The sequence below is a fragment of the Strongylocentrotus purpuratus genome, unplaced genomic scaffold (assembly GCF_000002235.5).
Source record: "Strongylocentrotus purpuratus isolate Spur 01 unplaced genomic scaffold, Spur_5.0 spur5_scaffold_9, whole genome shotgun sequence".
Classification (NCBI taxonomy): Eukaryota; Metazoa; Echinodermata; class Echinoidea; order Camarodonta; family Strongylocentrotidae; genus Strongylocentrotus; species Strongylocentrotus purpuratus.
In genome coordinates, this window is record NW_022145615.1 from 24684076 (window position 1) to 24704153 (window position 20078).

General features: G+C 37.9%; 1 protein-coding gene across 1 annotated transcript in view; it reads right to left on the bottom strand.

The window, feature by feature from the left end:
- Positions 1-10926: 10926 nt before the first annotated feature.
- The window catches only part of LOC576021 (myotubularin-related protein 10-like), a 38772-nt gene continuing 29620 nt past the window's right edge, over positions 10927-20078 (bottom strand). Inside the window, exons 6-8 of the mRNA XM_030976452.1 lie at positions 18143-18213; positions 14628-14800; positions 10927-13945 (exon numbers count right to left, since the gene is read on the bottom strand). Of these exons, the coding sequence (XP_030832312.1) occupies positions 12986-13945; positions 14628-14800; positions 18143-18213 (1204 nt within the window). The 3' untranslated portion in view covers positions 10927-12985. The remainder of the gene's footprint in view (positions 13946-14627; positions 14801-18142; positions 18214-20078) is intronic.

Consider the following 20078-nt stretch of genomic DNA (forward strand, 5'->3'; position numbering starts at 1 on the left):
TCGTTATATCGTTCTCGACTCTTAATCCTTGTCTTAATTCAGCCCCGCCCCCTTCGCGAAGCGCGGAAGCTTTGACGTTTCACTAAATTATTAGAGATAGAAGACGATTCGTTGTACCGTTCTCTATACTCTTAATTCTTGTCTGAATTTCCAAGATGTTTTTTGTCTGCTCCTTTTGCTCCCTACTTCCTCTTCCTTTCCTCTCCTCTCTATTTTTTTCTATCCCCCCCCCCCCCCTGGCTACGCGCCAGCGGTCAAATAAACAAATGTTGATACCTTGTCCGACCCGAGAAGCTCAGGGGTTTTAGGCATTTGATTACGGTCCGATGAACATATTTTTATACCTTATTTGTGACAGTGGCAGGACACTAATTGGCGTGAGGTCCAGCGGGCGAAGCCCTCACAAAACAGGGGTTTTAGGCATTACATTTCCGTCAGATTAGCATCCAGGGGAGTCTGGGGGGAGTGGAGGGGGGGGGGGGACCTCGAGGCTTACCGATCCCCGGGCCCTAACTTTTCTCAAGAATCATATTTCTTGCCTGGCTGTAAATTTAGGAATTTGTCATTTTCCAACAAACGCATACAAAAGTATAATTTACTAAAAACTTCAGCATTATTTGTAAGCCACCGTTATGGAATTAGAAATAAACCACGTTTGAATTTGAATTCCCCCAAGCCCCCCCCCCCCTATCAGTACGCCAGTGCCCCCTTTTCTTCTTTCTCTTTTTTCTTCTTTCTCTTTTTTCTTCTTTCCCTTTCTCCCCTCCTTAAGGTTTGCCGAGGGGGGTGGGGGGGGGGGGCAAGGGCCTTTAGGCCCACACCCCGATCCACACGTTGTTGGCGGGATTAACCGGAACTGATTTCTCGTTCTTTTCACCCTTTTCTTTTCTTCTTCCTCTTTTTTGTTCCCGTTTAGCTCTCCTCTTTCCCTTTTCCTTCTTTCTCTCTTTGTTATAGCGGGGGCGGGGGGAGGTAAGGGCCTTTTGCCCCTCCTCGATCCACCGGCGGGAAAATTGCAAATGATATCCCCTTTCTTTCCTTTTCTTCTTTTTCCTTCCCTTTATCTCCTCTTACCCTTTCCCTTTCCTTCCTTCTCTCTTATTTTTTTATTGGAGGGGGGGGTGCAACAGCCTGGGAGGCAAGGCCCTTTTGCCCCCCCCCCCCGATCTCCTTCTTCACCCGTTTCTTTTCTTCTTCCTCTCCTTTCTTCTGGCGCCACACCTCTTACAAAAACAAAATGCAAAAATATCCAAAAAGAGAGGACTGCAATGGGGAACTTTGATTTAAGCTACGCGACCATTATTCTCTCATTTCCTTTCACATTGTATCTCATAACCATGAGAATTGCCAAGCTATTATATACGTTATTTTGTTACACGAACACACACAAACACACACACGCACACACACGCACACGCACACACACACACACACCCACACGCACACGCACATGCACACACACACACACACACGCACACACACACACACACACACACACAAGATCATAACCTGCACGAGTCTACAAGGTGTGAGAAAACTCAGATTCAGGAAAGAATGCAAGGGTGAAAGTTAAAGCGAAAAAAGTGGACACTCTCACATGGCTTCCATGGATGCCGTCTTTGTTCTCTTTTTGCCTTCTTCTTACTCCTTGACCGTTCGCGCATATTTTTTTTTTACAAAACTGTTTAGCCATATATAGTACATGTGCAAGCACGTATACCCAGGGAAGAGAAGGTAATAGAAAAGGGAAAACAAAAAAATGCATAAGGTGAGTGCAGAGGATATGGAGAAAGAAAGACAAAGAAATACATAAGAAATACATAACGGAAGGGCTTTTAGGCACCAAATTACGCATCTAGGGACCCGCCTTAGGCCCCTTGGTTGAGTCCAGAGGGCAGAGCCCCCGAAAGCTCAAGGACTTTAGGCATTTAATTACGGCCAGATGAGCAAACAGGGGCCCGCCTTAGGGCCGTTGGTGGGTTCCAGGGGGTAGAGCCCCCGAGAGCTCATGGAAAAATACTGCCATTTTAGCAATACTTGTAAATCACTGGTATCAAATTAAAAATAACCCATGTTTAAATTGTATTGGGGGGGGTTACTGCCCCCCCCCCCCATCAGTACGCCAGTGAAAGAGGCGGAGGTGACGGAAGGGACTACCCCCATAAAGCTGTATGATAAGTCTTATATGTTGAAGTTTTGTTGTGTTACAAAATTACATTCTTTAGCAAAACTACAGCATAAAAACAAGCAATATACTTTTTTCACGCTTCACTTTTACTTTGCCGATATCTAGTGTGCAGTCCGAAGGGTTGTAAATATTTACTAGGTAAATTTTAGTAAGTACTGAGCAGGAAGGGACTTCTTAAAAGAGCAAGCTGAATATTCATTTTTGGAACACTGATCTATTTCTATAACTTTTAATCTTGTTAACATACAGTGTAATTTGTACATACGTGATACCAACAGAATACATATTTTCTTCAATATTTACTTGTATATTTTTAGGATATTATGCGAAGGAGCGTAGCGACCGAGCGAGAAGATTTTAGCATTATTAGTCTAAACGCTGTACTCTTGGGCCCACCAGAGCCTTAAAGCGTGTTGCAGTCTTTAGTCAGTATTTGCTATACATTTTGTTGGTGTGCACTTTTTCAAATTATCCATGGGGGACGATCCCCCTCAGAAAATTGAAGGAAGACGTGTACCCCGTCCTTCCACCTATTTTGTGTTTTGCTAAAAAAACTATCCACAAAAAAGGACTATGTATGCCCCTTTTGTGAAGCGACCTATCAATATTAATGTTCACATATCAGTCCCTTTTTGGATTGCCCTCCTCCCGTCCCCCCCCCCCCCAAGAAAGAATATTATCACATTGTTACATGTGTGCACAGTATATATTGATGTGTCAACCTTACGAAAGTGGTGTTTTCATAATGATTATTGACCTCCTTTAAATTTATATTTATATGGAAGACTTAAGAAGACAACTGTTTACAGTCCAACTAAGAGTGTAGAGCATGCCGTGTAGACTAAAATGTGCAATGTTGTTCAATTTCTGAATTCTTTGTTTAAAAAACTTGCTTGCTGTCAATAGTGTATACATTTTTTATACATTTCAAATGTCTAGTCCGGTTAAAAATAGCACGTAATGATTTCATTATTTGACACGTACTTCACATTGATTCATCTTATCGATAAGCGAAACGATTTGCTTTAGTATCATATAACAAATATAACAGTAATGACAAGTATGGTTTTCCTGAAAATTGCATTATACAATGTATATTCATCGTTATGGAAAATGTTGTATAATATACAACAATGGGCATTAACATTTTCCAGACCATTGATTTAATTACGTTAAATATTGAAGCTGTTGCCCTTTGTATATACATGAACTTGAAATAATAAGTAGCCTTGAAAGTGTCGCAATAAATCGTCCCTATTTTCACGAAGTGACGGTAGTGAGGAAAATCGTAACGCAAAGTGAATGCAATTTTTTTTTCACTACCATCATGTGTGAGTGAGCTTGAAGTTTAATGGTGTAGGTTTGTTTGAAGCTGTATAGCCTTTACTCTGTTTTTAATGAGATATATCTCCAATCAAATCAAATCAACTGAGTGATGTTATCGTACAACTAAACAATATCAATCTTCTGTTCTCCTAAATAAGCCTGGGAAACTTGAAAATTGCATTACAATGTGAATTCATTGTCAGTGAAAATGTAATACAATACACAACGATGGGCAAATAATTGTTTCCATACCAATGATTTAAGTAAGAAGAACTTACATTTTATATTAAAACTGTTGCCGTTGTATATACATCAGGCGCGGATCAAGGATTTCTTAGGGGGGGGCAAAATTTGAAATTATGCGAGCCAAATATTGGTTCGTAATGGTGACCAGCAGTGACGTAATTGGGGGTGGGTGGGTGCAGGGAGGGGCGAGTTTCCCCCTCCCTCCTCCGCGAAACGCGGAAGCTTTGACATTTCAATAAATTATTAGAGAAAGAAGACGATTTGTTGTACCGTTCCCAAAAAATAATCCTCGTCTGAATTGAGTTTTCCCCCTCCCGCGCTAAGCGGAAGCTTACGTTTCATTAAATCATTAGAGAAAGAAGACGATGTGTTGTGTCGTTATCCCCTTTTTTTCTTTTCTTCTACCTCTTTTTTCCTTTCTTGTATCTCCTCTTTTCCTTTTTTCTTTCCCTTTCCTTCCTTCTCTTTTATTTTTTGATGGGGGGGAGGGGGGGGGGCAACAGCCTGGGAGGCAAGTCCTTTTGCCCCCGATCTACTTCTTTCCTCTTTTCTTTTCTTCTTCCTCTTCTTTTTTCCCTTTCTCTCCTCTTTCCCTTTCCCTTCTTTCCTTCTCTCTCTCCTTTTTTTTTTTTTTTTTTTTTTTTTTGCGGGGGGGGGGGGGGGCCAAGGCCCGCTCGGCCCCCCTGGATCTGCGCCTGCTTTGCAATCATGTCATTATAGCCTGAACATCTTATCGAGACCCTGGTAATAACTTTGCAGCTCTTAACCCGTTGACTAATGTATTATCTAATTCCCATAGACTTAACACAGGGTCCACCAGGTTCCAGTAAGCAATGGGTTTAATGAGTGCAACTATGGAGAATTCTCACTCATTGGGTTACCGTATTGATCACAAGACAGTGAGAGGGAAAGATGATGTGGGGGGGGGAATAGAGAGAGAGAGAGAGAGAGAGAGAGAGAGAGAAAGAAAGAGAGAGAGAGAGAAAGAGAGAGAGAGAGAGGAGGGAGGAGAGGGAGCGAGGGGGTGGTAAAGCGAAAGCATAAGGTTGCATGTGCAATTGAGTTTGAGAGATTTAGACTGAAAGAATAAGAGAGCAGGATTTATATAATTGAGGGTTTTATTTATGACATAAAATCCCGTTAATATATATTTGTGTCCCAATATCAAGTCAGATTTATGAATAAGATATAAATATAGTTCCACAGTAAATGTCCTCGAAGCAAAAAGGATGCATGTCATGTATGAACATTCTCGGTTTCCATCCAAGAGGTACCTATAAATAGATCATTACGTCATTTTCTTTTTACTTTTACAAAATAGACAGAAAAAGAAGACCAAATGTAGAATAGAAAGGGTATTTCGAATCAATTATACCTGTTTTAGAGGAAAAAAATAAAGAATAATAAATCATTTGCCAGGCTTGTACATGTAACCATCTCTTTTTTTTTAAAAGCTCAATGCTGTATCTTTTCATGCCCGAGTTCAGAAACTGAAGTTTAATGGGGAATTCCAATGTCGATGTTGAAACAGCACTTGATGACGTCAGACAATGAAGATCAATTTCAACTTAACACTGATGTGAGTACAGTCACCCTGATTTATTTGCTATAACTGAAGCAAACCAATGCAGCCTGTGAAAGACACCATGACACCCTTTGTCAAATAGGGATTAGCCAGTAGAGCAGAAAACATGTTTGTATCAAAGTTAAAAAGTTCAAATTAGAGGGGGGAGGGGCTAATGGATTTTACATTAACATCTCAACAAATGCAAACGATGGCCTTCAAAATAAGAATCAAATTTGGAAAGTTCGAAAGTATGGTCCTTTGTTTGGAGAATGCAGTTGAATGCTAACTTAAAAACAAAGACGGATGTCAGACGTAATAATGAAGATGACAACTCTGTGCTAAAATATTGTTCCGTTCCAACACATGGATGTATAGGGATATAGACTAATGTGTGAAACTATAACTAGACTGGCTCTCCTACAGATAAATGGTATAATAATAAGTCAATAGAAAGTTCAGAAGACCTCCTCAGCCCCAGACTAGGGCACTGAGAAAAGCAACCAGATTGCGTTTGTACTTTGGGCCATTCAGCATAGTCCACAAAGTAGCAGTGGGTACATTTACTATATTTGCAAATATATCATCATTTTGTTGTTGTTGGAAACTACAGATGTCAAAATAAAGGGTTAAAAACATCATCATAAATGTGATGGTGGACCGTAATATATTTACTGCAAATTGTATCGATTCGACTTTCATGCTATGTCCTAAGGGAATTTCATCATCTTCAACGACATGTTCTGATGTTTTCACTATCATGAAATACAAGAGAGAATGTACCCCCCAACAGAGTGACAGTTATATCACGTGATGACCACCCCAATCAATAAGGAAATAATAATATCCAAATAGAGCAATTACATCGCTTGTTGGATGCGTGACAAGCCTCAAAAGACAGTCAAAGAGATCAACAGTGCATGGCGGTACAAAAGCAATACAATATCCCCGAGGCCATTGCATGAACTTTGAATAATATTCTCATGCATTTTTATTCTTTCTGCGTCATCTGTTTGTGCGAGACTATCCTGGAGATCCCCACACAACAGTCTTTGTCTGGAAGACAAGTAACCTTGACGTTTTCCTAACAGTAACAGGTGTAGCTCCAGGGGTGGGGGGAGGCGAGCGTGTGCCCCGAAATTAAATTGCAAAAAGAAATTAAAAGGGAAGTGGGGGGGGCAGGAAGATGGAGAAAGGAGAGGGGGCAGATCATTTCACACTCTCACCCCACTAAAGGCTTGGTGTATTGACATATTTCAAGAACATGGAATGACTGACTGGAGCCCCCCCCCCCCCCCCCCACCCCCTCAGGGTGCCAGTGGCCCCTCTTTAGCTGCATCCATGCTACGCCATTGCACACATTTACTATTTTTATTTTCCTTGGGAAGTTTTTGGTGACTCATATATAGAACCAGGTCCTCAAAGCAATAAATAACAAAGCGAGTTCATAGCAGTTTATCATGTTAACTTAAAACATCATTTTTTATTTTTTTTGTTGGAGGGGGGGGGGGGGAATATTTTTATTGATATTACTTGTCCCTCTCTTTTGTTTGGAATTAAAAGAAAAAGTCGCGTGATATAGCCCGTTTCTTATTCCTTCTCTTTGTTTGAGATTGTTATGCCGTTTGGGGCAAATTTCCCATGCTTGATGCGTCCTTCATACTTTGTGCACTCATAACATAAAGAAACCTAAAATACACATATCTGTGAATCCCCAGTTGGTATCACCCGACACAGAAAACCGTGACCCTCTTTCATTAAAATGAAACTAAAATCAGGGCCATTGTGACATCATTCAACTGACAAAATTCAGCCATAAATTATGATATGGTATTACATTTTAGAAGATGATCTACTATAGCTCACAGGATGATTAAGAAGAAGTAATGATGATTTCAAACATGTGATGGCTGCCAAATAAATTAAAAAGGAAGTAATTTCTAATGATTTATAGTTTATCGACTTATTCAAGTTTTTATGAGAAGAGAAATTGAAACTAATGAAACTAAAATCAGTGCCATTGTGACATCATTCAACTGACGACAATATTCAGCCATAAATTATAATATATTATTACATTTTAGAAGATGATCTAGTATAGTTTAAAAGATGATTTAGTAGAATAAAGGATGATTTCAAACATGTGATGGCTACATTAAAAAGGAAGTGATTACTACAGATTTATAGTTTATTGTCTTAATATTCAAGTTTTTATGACAAGAGGAATTGAAACTAATGAAACTAAAATCAGTGCCATTGTGACATCATTCAACTGACGACAATATTCAGCCATAAATTATAATATATTATTATATTTTAGAAGATGATCTACTATAGCTAAAATGATGGGAAAGGAAAGGATGATTTCAAACATGTGATGGCTGCCAAATACATTAAAAGGGAAGTAATATAGGAAGTTACAGTTCATTGTCTTATCTAAGTTTTAATGAGAAGAGGAATTTTTTAACAAAGCCCACAAGATTTTTAGAAAAAGAACTGGGTCTAGGTTCATGGACAGGTGTATTACAGCAAAATCAAGGAAAAAATCGTCCCGGAAATAGTTTTATAATTAATATGACATTATTTGCTGATTTGTGGGAAAGACTGTGATTTGGATTCCTGCCAAAATGCTAGTGTCTCTTTTGGATACTTTGCTGTTGATCCAACGTGAAGACCAATTTGCTCAAAAGGAAAGATTTATCATGAATATCAAATGACCTTCAGAGAACATAAAATAAACTGAACAATCAAAATTATACAATGCATAACAAACAGACCATAAAATATTCTTTTATGATTGGCTGCTCAAGAAGTGACAAAATGCCCAAACATGGTCACTAGTTAAACGGCTTGTGAATTTATGATGGTTTCTACTTTGTTTAGATATCAAGGGAAGTTTGATCTCTCCAGTCATAAAGGGTATTTTCTTTGATAAATTTAATTAGAGATTACTATGTAAAAGACAATTTACCGATCAATCTGATGTCATAAATAACAGATATCAAACACAGTTATGAAACTTTGAATCCATTAGGCAAAATGAAACTGAAATGAAAAAACCCAAGAGGTCAAGCTCATACTCTCTGTCTTATTGATTTAGGTCGATAAATATAAAGTATATTGATTTGCTTTGAACAATTTCTTTTAAATCTTCATGATTGAGAAGTATTGCATGAAATAAAATAGTAGAAATCTTGTACATATCTCTGTTTATTTATTCCTTCTCATGTCTGTGTCGTTTATATGGCAGTCTCCTGCGATTTTCAATTTTGAAATGATTTGTTAACTGTGTTTTTTAAAGGTATAATTATGTAGTTGAAAGATATTATATGAGTTTAACTTTTTATAAATATTATATATGTACCTAGTTTGCATATTACTTTCTATTATGTTGAAAAATGCAGATATAAATTAAAACAGGGAAAGATCCTGATCAAGAAGTATATTAAATTAATTGTTAATGCGAAGGTTGGGAGCTTATTTATGTTTACCAATAGCGAAGGAGTTGACCATCTGCTACTACCGGTATAAGAAAAAGGATGCTAGTCAAGTAGTTTTCTTTTCTCATCTTTTAAAGGAGTTGAGTCAAGTAGTTTCCTTTTCTCATCTTTCAAAGGAGTTGACCATCTGCTACTATAAGATAAAGAATGCTAGTCACGTCGTTTCCTTTTCTCATCATTCCACCTTTATTGTAGTTCTTGTAAAATCATTTATAGGACCATGAGTAGGTCCATGATAGGACAGAGGCATCTAGTACTAAATCTGTCACATTTTAAGCGTTAGATCTGAATTCCTTACTTTCACATTGGATGACAAGGACACTGTATTTCTGAGCCAGAATGATGGTATATATTCTTTATTCTTATAGATGTAGGTTCTCCATCATGTTACAGTGCACATGCAATATCCCTACAAAGTATCAAATATTCAATACAATAGTAATGAGCTGAGGCAATCTATTCTTTATCAAATTGTCACTTTTATACTGATAAAATAAGACAGGGTTCGTCTTTGATATACCTTATCTTGGCTTATTCCATACAAGATTATAGTTTCAGTATGTGAGTAGTTCATGCTTAAATACAGCACAGTAAAAAGGCACATCTCGTTCTACTGGTAAAGATAAGAATATATTCACAGTTTTACATACATGTAAGCAAAATATACATATTTCACAATTTGCATTGAATTCTAAGAACGAACATCAAATGCTAAAAAGTCCAGAAGACTTGAGAGAAACGATTGAAAGACATCTTTTTAAGATTATCCAGTCTCGACTCAGGGCTTCACACCAACAGACATCCGGTACACATCAGCTTTCCAAATTGGGCCGGGACTCCAGACATCCCCCAACCCACCCCCTTTTGAAGAAAAAAATGTGATAATAATAATTAAAAGTTGAAACAGGGGGCACATGCATACAGATTCTAAAAAATTCAACCTTAACCTCTTGTAAAGAAGAAAAAAGTTAGTGTACGGCTCTGCTTTATTTGATCCCCAAATAATTGAACACTTCTACTATGTACACACTTTAAGTACCGGTAATCTTTCGGGGCTTCAATCGATCTCTAGTGAATTAATCTCTATTTGCGTAGGTATTTTTTTCAAATGATGTTTCTCATAAATGCTATTCTTACTATTGTGTCTAGGATTCACAGTTATACTCATACATTATCCAACAAAAAAGCATACAGTATCTGTATGTCAGTAAACAATTGCTCAGAAATCTGATAAATATCGGTGAACTTCGCAAACAAGAGTTTACTTTCCCGCAAAAAAATTCTCACCTTTGATCCCTTAACTGATTTCCTGTATTTGCGTAGACTTTGTGTTTACTCATAGATGCTAAATAAACTCTATGAAAAGCATAGTTTTCAAGAACGGACAAAATTACCAGAAATAAAAGTTAACATGGTTAGTCCTTAAATATTTGTTTTTCACATGTGTAATTTTTGTATTTGATTAATGTTATTTAACCTTGTTTTTTCCAATAACATTAGCCTATTATTTGCATGCAGTGACCTGTAAATGAAAAGCCCTATCCTATATGCAAAACAGATTTTAATATATCGCATTACAAATTAATATTTTATGAATAATACTTATACAGATGTTGTGTATTAAACCAATTTTGAATAGATACTTTAAAGCTACACAGTAGTCGGTGTCCATGTGTATTGCATCATAATTCGCTGACACCAGATTAAGTTGAATTCCCATTTAATGTGTCTGTGTGTGCAAAGGTATCTGAAGCAGCAAACCCATGGTCCCATCAGAAAATACCCCAACACACCTTCCTATCTGAAGGATGAGGAAAATTTAATATTCATGTTGAGAATTCCTCATGGCGGTAGGCAAGGGCATAGTGCATTACACCAGACCTACTGGTCGTAAAGTGAAGTCCACTTTAGGTGATTGACAAACACCTGTAATTGGGTAAAGAATCAAGTGGTGTCAAAATCCCCATGAAAATCCACTACTATGAACCTTTAAAAATAATTTAATTGCTTGTTCGGGTCCCCTTTAAGAAAGGCAGATGGGACATTATAATCATGACGTTGTTAGGGTGGTCAAAGACCAAAGGTGTCAGATAGTCCTGTTATTATCTGATATCGATAGCAGAGTATTAAATGGGGGGATTATAATAAACTATCCCCTGCAATACACAATCACTATTCAACAACCAAATTTCATACAATAGACTGTATGGTTGACCTAATTCACTAAATGTATTGTACATGTTAAATAGCCAGGTGCAAGCACCAAGCAGAAAATGTTTCGCCAAGTTCCTGTTTGGATCTTAATTCATTGTATATAAAAGGTACAGCTGCTCACAGCAAATTGAACATGTTGTGCAAGCGTCAGGTTTAGATTCCCCCCGTTGCAACAGAATGGCATGAAAAGATCTTTCCTTTCACAATGATTATGATGTTAACTCCACATAGAATCTATCTTCTTTCATTTGTCCCTAATCGTAGTCGTATTGAGCATTAGTGGTAGATGAAGCTGTAACCGGTTGTTTACTAAATTTCAGAATATGCCGCTTTAAAACTTATTCAAGACTCATTACATAAAAATGAAATTTTCTCCAGCTTGGAAGAGATGAGCACATGAATACAGAAAAACATCAATAGAGATTCAGATCTATGTCAGAACTAAGATCACTATTCCCTTGCCGTGCTGCATTCAAATAAGAAATACTATAAAAAAAAAAAAAAGGATCCAGGATGAAGCACCAAGGCTACAAACTGATTTTAAAAAGATGACCATGGTTCATTTGTTCTGTCAGACACAAAACATCAGAGAGCCTTATTAGGAGCTCATATTTCATCTTCACAATATGGTCAATCCCACTCTTAGGGTAGGGTATGCCTTGATGTTTCAAAGAAAACATTTGACAAGAGCCAGAAAGGCATTAGCGCAAACTTTTAACACAAGAGTTAACCCATTGCCTACAGGAACTGGCTGGTCCCTGTATTAAGCATATGGGAATTAGAGAATTCAGTAGTCAGGGGGTTAATGCCTTGAATCAACACCCTCACCTTTCTGGCTTTTACAGGCAAAATACCCTAATGGCTGCAAAATTGTAATTGAATCAAAACACCAGTCTACCACCTCTCCACTTTCTTTCCTCCCCAATAAAATAACGTTAGATGCTCTAAGGTTGTAATTCTCATTTTGTGAGAATACCAGTACCCCCGAGACGGCGAGTCCAGACCTAAATGTGAAGATCTTTTAGAACAAGGCTCAATCATGTATTATATCCATGGCTTCGTCTTGATCAGATTGTGAAGTGTGCTGCTTTTTTTTTAAGACAAACTTTATAGGGCATTAAAAACATGTTGTGACATGTGTACATGTATGTCATCTGAGGGTGGATTCTATGACAGGCTCTTGTGGTGTTCAGTTCAGTGACACTTCATAAACAATTGTAGTTGTTCTGAAGTCATTTGTGATTTTAAAGTAAAAACCCAACAAAATTATTAAAAAGAACATAATAAAATGAAAAGTAATATCTTTTCTCATGAAAGATATACTCTCCCTGTTGAACATAAAACAGTACTAAGTTAAAGAGGATAATATATACCTACTAGTTGTATCAAAAAAGTCATACTTGACACTTAAATCACAGTGACAAACCTTCATTTCAGAGAGAGTGAGATTAGCAAATTAAGTAGTTTTGTACATTATGAGAAATATAAAACATATCTAGATAAATACACCAATCATACATTAAATGCCTACTATCATTTCCTTCGTTATTGCACTCCTATTAGAATGATATTTACAGTTAATCTAGTCTAGACTAACATCTAGGTGATCTTCAATTACACTGAGATATCAAAATGCAAGAGGACACTCTCTATCACTTATTACTTTACGGCCTCAATGATTTTGACTGGAAGAACTGAATGATGAAAATGAGATCTTTACAAATCAGAATGAAATAGTTCTAGTGATGTTGAGTGTGTACAGGAAGGGAAATATCACAGGAAAGGTTGTGATGATTCCCAGAGAAACTTGGTGTGGCAAGTTAAAGTTTCACAGAGATACACAATAGTGATTGACATCAAAGTCAAACTTTCTCTGAGGCAAATGCAGTGTTCCATCAATAGTCACTGTCAGTCTCCTAGTTCAAAATGAATTCTGCGACTATGCAATCACATTTCAAGTTCCTCTACGGTCTCCGCGTCGCTCTCTGGTATCTCACCACCCCCCTCCTGCTCTAACAAACTCTGTCCTCCTAGAAACCTTGCAAGGGGTGTGGCCAAAAAGGACCTTCGATCCCCACCTAGAAACTCCAGATCGCTGATGGAGTAGGGGAAGGCGGAGGTGAGCGCCTCATGGTTCCGTTTCAAGTCATCTTGAGAGGTGAAAAATAACCTGCTCTTTCGCTTGGGCTTCGTAGGAGGCGCGGCTACGGATTCCTTGGAGACCTTCAGGTTCTCCAGGGTCTCTCTGAGTTGCTGTATCTCATCCACCAGCCGACATTGTTGCTGGTAGATTGCGGGACTTCCCCCTCCCACCGTGTGGACACTCGGCACCCACCGCAGGTAACAATGATTCCATAAGGTGATCGTCGGCGTCTGCAGTAACGGTATGATGATCTCCTCCTCGCAATTAGCAAACACACTACTCGCAGAATTGGCACCGTTCACATTAGGGTTCTTCCTTCTCTTCCCGCCATTGAATGTCCAGCTGTCCATCTCCTTGAAGTCGGAGCCGATGTACGACTTGCCATTGTTCAACCTGCGGATGCTGCGGTAGATACCGGCGTTGCATCCCTGCCTATAGTCGGGCTCGTCGTCCAAGAGGTCGTTGTACTTGAGCTCAGACTTGGCAATGTAGAGAGGGTTGGTGAAGAGCGCCTGGTCGTCTTTGGTGAACTGTAGCGTCCAGGCCCATACAGTGGCCAGCTGGGTGGTCTGGTACTGGCCCTTGCTGCTACTGACGCAGGTCCTCATCCGATGGCGCTCGCTGTTGAACAGGAATGTACCAAAGATGCCTGAGTGCATGCTGTCCCAGAGGGCTATCAGGAAGGTGTCCGTGAACTCAAAGGCCGATGGGAACTGCTCTATCAGCTGGTGGACACAGTCAAGGAATAGCAGGAAGATCGGGGACTGGTAAAGAAAATAATGAAAGATGAAGAAAGGTTAGAAAAAGAGCTCTTTAATGTCATTCTAGTATCAAATGGAGTCTGAACAAATCATACATGCAGATTCTACCAGCATTTTTTAAATCTTAAAAGCAACTTATTCATAATAATTTAAAAGCAACTAAAGAATGTGTTTCAATGGCAATAAAAGCTATTGCACTACACACTTTTTAATCAAAATATATATGAATTACAGCACACAAGACTATATGGTCATGAGTGATGTATAGTTAGCGCTCCTCTCACCTCTTAGGTAATAAACCCTCTTAATCCCCAAACTACCAAATTGACCATGAAATGACTGCACATCATCATAATCTCAACCATTGAGGATGGTGTCCGTTTACTGTCAGTTATACATGGACACATGTCTATTATCTGCGTTATGAGCCTTTTAGCAGTTTGGGTTGATGACAATTGTTTAGGTATATCTGGTCTTTTGAATAAGCTTGAAAGGTCCTTCATCTACAACATGTTGGGGGCTTGTCAGGTATCAGTCCGGGTCTAATGGGTGACAGTTCCGCAAAAGAAAGTGAAATTGATCATCTTTTTTTGGTCTATAGTTAATCTCTTGTTGGGTTTGTCAGAGTGACTGGGATATAAAATTGACAGTACAGTGTAATGAGTTGGGTATCCTGCAATCCTACCTCTGTTCCGCTGCTGGGGACACAGTGTCCACAGCGGTCAAGGAACGGGTGACCAGCTACTATCCATTCCTTCTGTAACAGGCTCTGGAAGCCCAGCTGACTGCGGTAGTGACTGTCTAGCATGATCTGGGAGAGGCTTGCCACTACACACGAGTAATCTCTACCCTGTGATTCTGTACATGGTGGAATCAAGTAGAAAACAGAGAGAAAAAAAATATTAATACGAACAATATCAAGAATAATAATAGTGGGTTCTTGTCTGTCTGACTTGACACTCCTGACCTGGCGCTTCACAATTATATACCTCGGCTTTAACACGGCTGCTATTAAGGCGCTCTAGCATTTCAAGGAATTAATTCCTGCCAGGTACCCATTTACCTCATCTGGGTGGAATGTGGCAAATGTAGATTGATGTCTTGCCATAAAAGACATTACCAATAGTCCTCTTTTTCAAAGTGTATCTTTGTCGGATTTTATTGTTATTTGGTGTGCTTTGTTTTCTCATTATTGGTTGTTTGTTTCTAATTGGCACCAGGTAGGATAGTAAATATCTTAATTCATAAAGGAGAATCAAAATGTTGGCGGAAATAGAAATCCATTAGGCTATTAAACATAATCAGATAATTAAACTGCATTAAACTGATATGGTATTAGTATTCATTACAGTTAAACATTTTCAGTCCCCAGACCTTAATTAAAGTAGAATAACCATGCTGGCATATTTATCAATTGGTTTCATCGCACTTTATCTAAGAATAAGTCTTCAATCAGTTTAAATAAGGAATACCTAAACCATTTTATCCATGGCTTGCAAACCTTGCCTGAGGGCATTCCGACCTCTCCTGGGACCCTTTTTAGGTCTGTCTTCATCAGCTCGAGATTGCCAAATATCCCGCTATTTCAACTATCCCGATCGCAAATTATCCAGTCAATGTGGGTCTTCATCAGCCCTAAGTTGCAATTAGCGGGATATTTGGTCGAGATGATCATCCCAAGATATCTTGGGCTAGTTTGCAAAATATCCCGCTATCTGTCCGGTGCGTCTTCACCAGCCCGAAGACTCGCACTAGCGCAAACGCTGAGGAAAATATCTTGAGCTAATTTCCAGAGCTCGAGTTTGAAGTTTTGAAGTCGAGTCTCGAGCTGATGAAGACGCGATTTGTAACTTCGGGATAGCGGGCTATTTGGCAATCTCGAGCTGATGAGGACATACCTCATGAAGCTCAACTCCCGAGGCGAGGGCATGGTTGACAGGAAGGAGAGAGAAAAGAGGGAATATATCGAGAGGGGACAGGAAATTCTAGAGGAGTTTTGACCATGATAGGATGAAGAGTGACCTTAATCCTTTAATAGGGAGATTCTTACCCTGCATTTCATCTAGTAATAATTACCCTTCCTAGGGGAAAAGTGTTTAGAGTGCCACTCCCTTTCAATAATATAAAGAGGTATCTCTCTTTCACTCTTCTTCTTATAAGTACATGTTGCATAGACTTAATTGTTGGTTAATCATTTTGCCACAATTCTAACAAATAATGCATCTGTAAGATTGTGTCCTGTTTTGAGGAAAGGTTACTCATTTCATCTTTACATAAGTAACCTGTCCCATGGGACAAACAAATGTATTAAGCTGTCTCTTCCCCCCCCCCCCCCCCCCCCCCGCCCTCCCCCTCTCCCCTCCCATTTAGAAGGGATATATCTATCTTCTTTCAAAGTACTGGTACAAGGAAGTACAATCAGGCTTCATATTTTACAACTAATTATATGAAAACATTGGATATGGGGAGGATACAAATTGGGACCTTCTGAAGAAAAATATTGCCCTAAATTTCATCTATAAGTTTTTTAAACCTTCCTGCAAATAAAAATGAATTAAAAAAGGATAAGATGGTTCCCAATTCTCGATTATGGAATAATGGATACCTCTGTCAGGTTTTATTGTACCGGTAAAATCTAAGCACCTGTTGGCTTGGTGTTTGATCCTGATACAATTTACAATTAGGGAAATTTGCCTTTGAAGCCCAGATAATATGTAAATTATTGTACCTTTTCTGTTCTTAACAGTAGTTGAAAACAACAACAACAACTTAGGAATATACGACTACAAATAATTGTTATGCTCTTAATGTTAAATACAGTATCTACATGGATGCAAATGTGAGATTACAAATTCTATCGGTTAGTCCAGATAAATTTTATGTCCGTTGGCCTCATAAAGCGGCCATTTTTTTAATGAAATAAGACCAATAAATGTCGAACAACCACCCCTGTTGCAAGACCTGCATTTTTAATAACGCTTTCAACAGCTAGTGAAAAGAAGTACTCAAAGGAAATCTAAAAGTATTTTTCATACATATCATCTACATGTTGAGTGTAAACAGGATTTCAATTCCATTTCCTTTTCCGTCTTGCTTCCACATTTCAATCACCATTCCTGCCCCACTGACGTAGAAGCCCACTTTGCTGGGGATCATATTTCAAAATAAATTTATTCCAAGCCTTTACCCGGATCGTGATTCTGCCTATTAAAAGAAGTCTGGTTCTTGAGATTAAGGACAGATCGGACTATAATGTACACAAAAATAATTTTCTATGCTAAATACGTCTCTGAATGCTTGACACAATAAGTTTCTCCAATAGTAATATCCTTTCATATGTTTGTGTAAAGATATAAAGATATATGCCCTTGATGAGGACAATCTTTGTGTACCTTAACAATTTCTATGTTAAAAAAAAAGATTATCTTCTGCAAATGTAGTACTAATAACAATGTACAACAAAACTGTTGGTGTAAAAAAGCACCCAGTAAGGTGGAGGTAGGGTTAGTAAATCTTTCCCTGCAGTACTTGATGGTTTGCTTGTCTTACCAACTGCTAATAATGCATGTGTATGCTTGTAAGTAAGCAACCAGGGGACCTGGGACAGCTTTAAATCCTCTCCAGGGGACTTGATAACGAGGACTGGCTATGCCTTGCCAAAGGGCACTAGCGCATCAACTTGGTCTCCAATCTGAGACCTCCCAGTTATGAGACACCAACACTCCCATTAAGCAAATGCATCTCCACAAATAATCAAATGTACAATTAAAAACTGTTGATAAAACGGCACGCCCAGTCAGATGCCATGTACATACAAACAAATTTCTGATACAAACATGGTTTTACACTTAAAGATAAGATTAAAGATCTCTTCTGGCTTCCGGCACAAACAGCAGGTTATAATTTAGAATAAGCACCTTATGTTTACAAAGGTTTTCTAAAAATTCAGTTAAAGCCGAGGGTGGGTCTAAGATTGTATTGAACAAAGGAAAACATTGATCCATGACTATTAACCTCCTTGGTTAAACATGGGTTTTATCAAAAGCTTAAGCATTGGGTTTGAATTTTAGTTGAAAACAGGTCACAGACTGTATAATCTATGTAAATAAGCATGATTGTACAAAGGGCACATGAATGTATTAGATATGAAAATCTAAATCTAATCTGCTATTAAAAGGACAACAGTTTTGTTATATATACCTTTAATGATGACGGTCTTCTCTGCAATGTAGATTCTGTCAGCTGCTTCCTTAGCTAGACTGAGGCATGTTCTGTAGAATTAAAACAAAATTGAAGATGGAGAGGAATCAATAAAATGCAATAGAAATAAGAAGATAAGAAGAGACTTTCTCTCTAGGTTTTAAAACAAAATCTGCTGTCTCTGAATTTTCTGTTTCCAAACAATTCAAGTACTCCAAAAGATGGATTACCCTTTAGAATTCTTAATATTTGAGAACACACCTTTAACGATGCACCTATATTCATCTTTCCATTTTTTATGAATACTTATTTCATGTGTGAAACCTTTTTTCACTGATACACCTGACAGAGGCTTCAGTGACAGAGCAACAGTACATATGCAAACTAATGTTCCAAGGTAAACAAAAACAAAAACAAAAAAAAGGAAAAAAGGAAATGGGTTGATGGAAGAGATCAACAAAACAATGGGACAAGAAGGAGAGAACAAGAAATCACAGATGTAAACTATTTACTCATTCTTGCACAAAATTTACAATGACCTTGTGTCTGGTTGTTGAGACATTGTAAAGTTTAATAATTACAAGCTGAACCCATGGTCAATTGATATATTAAGACAAAGTATCATTTGATTTGAAAATCATTGCAGTGACCGTCTATCACATACACAGCATCCCTTTAAATATCAAACCAATAGATTTTTTTCCAAATAAAAAGCCATTAGCTGAATATATGTCACTACAGTGTGCACTCAACAGATGTGTTAACAACAGGAACTGGGTAATTACAATGCGAACATTGGGGCTCACATCTTCCTCATGAACAAACTGAATTTCAAAACATTGACAACTTCCACTCAGCAAATATTTTGAGGAATCATGCAAGGATCAATTACAAACAGTCATCTAGGTATTTATTTCCTGTGTTTATGGCACGTGTCAAAGGGATTTGAAGATCAGCGAAAGGAGTACAATACATTGCAGGATATCGCTTAGAGAAGAGGAGAGAAAATCAGGGGTTTTTTTCACCAGAATGGCAACATTATGAAGTTTTAAGATTGGATATTAATGCTCTTCATTTTTTTAACAGCATCCAAAAACTATTAGATTTCTCTGATATGAGTTGATATCATCAGGATGTATAGTTTTTTTGTTTAGGATTTGAAGAGAAAAAATAAAATAATAAAAAACTCAAATTACCTTGTTGAATCTGCATTTGTAAATTACATTTTTCCTTTTCATTACCCCTTTATTTTAACACATCCTGTGTTAATTTCTTTAAGCATTATAATTAAGCAGTTTTGTTGGAATTTGCCTTCTTTCTAAATTTGTATTTTGGATGATGCAATAGGACTTTTCTGTAAAACAGGCAAATGAATGAATGAATGAACTGCTACCTAACTTACAATTACTACTTGATCTTTGATAATAGATAAATCTTGAAAATATATTTCTGAGAATTTGTGACCTATTTTCCTACTATGCAGTACTGTACATTATTTTTAAATGTTTCTGATGGCCTTGTAAACTTTGAAACTTCCGGACCTGAAATGAGCTCATAAAACTGACAAACTACTGGGACGTGAAAAACAACTACATATTTCTCATTCATATAAAAGTTCTTAATAGTTGCACCTTGAGCACTTGATTGTCAAGTGGATTTCCCGCCTTACAAATCTCATGTTTTATTATTATTATTATTAATAATCAATCATTTGGCAAATGTCAACATCACCCCAAAATCAAAGTTACAGGTGCACATACTAATGTTAATCACAAGTAAACAAGTACCACTCAGGTATGGAATGGGGTATACAAATTCCTCTAAAAAAACTTGGAATCATTGGTGCGATCTTTCACTGGGGATTTTCTGAATAAATATGCAAGATATGAAATACCCCCAAAGAAAGGGGTTTTCACGTTCTGTTCGTTGTATTCAA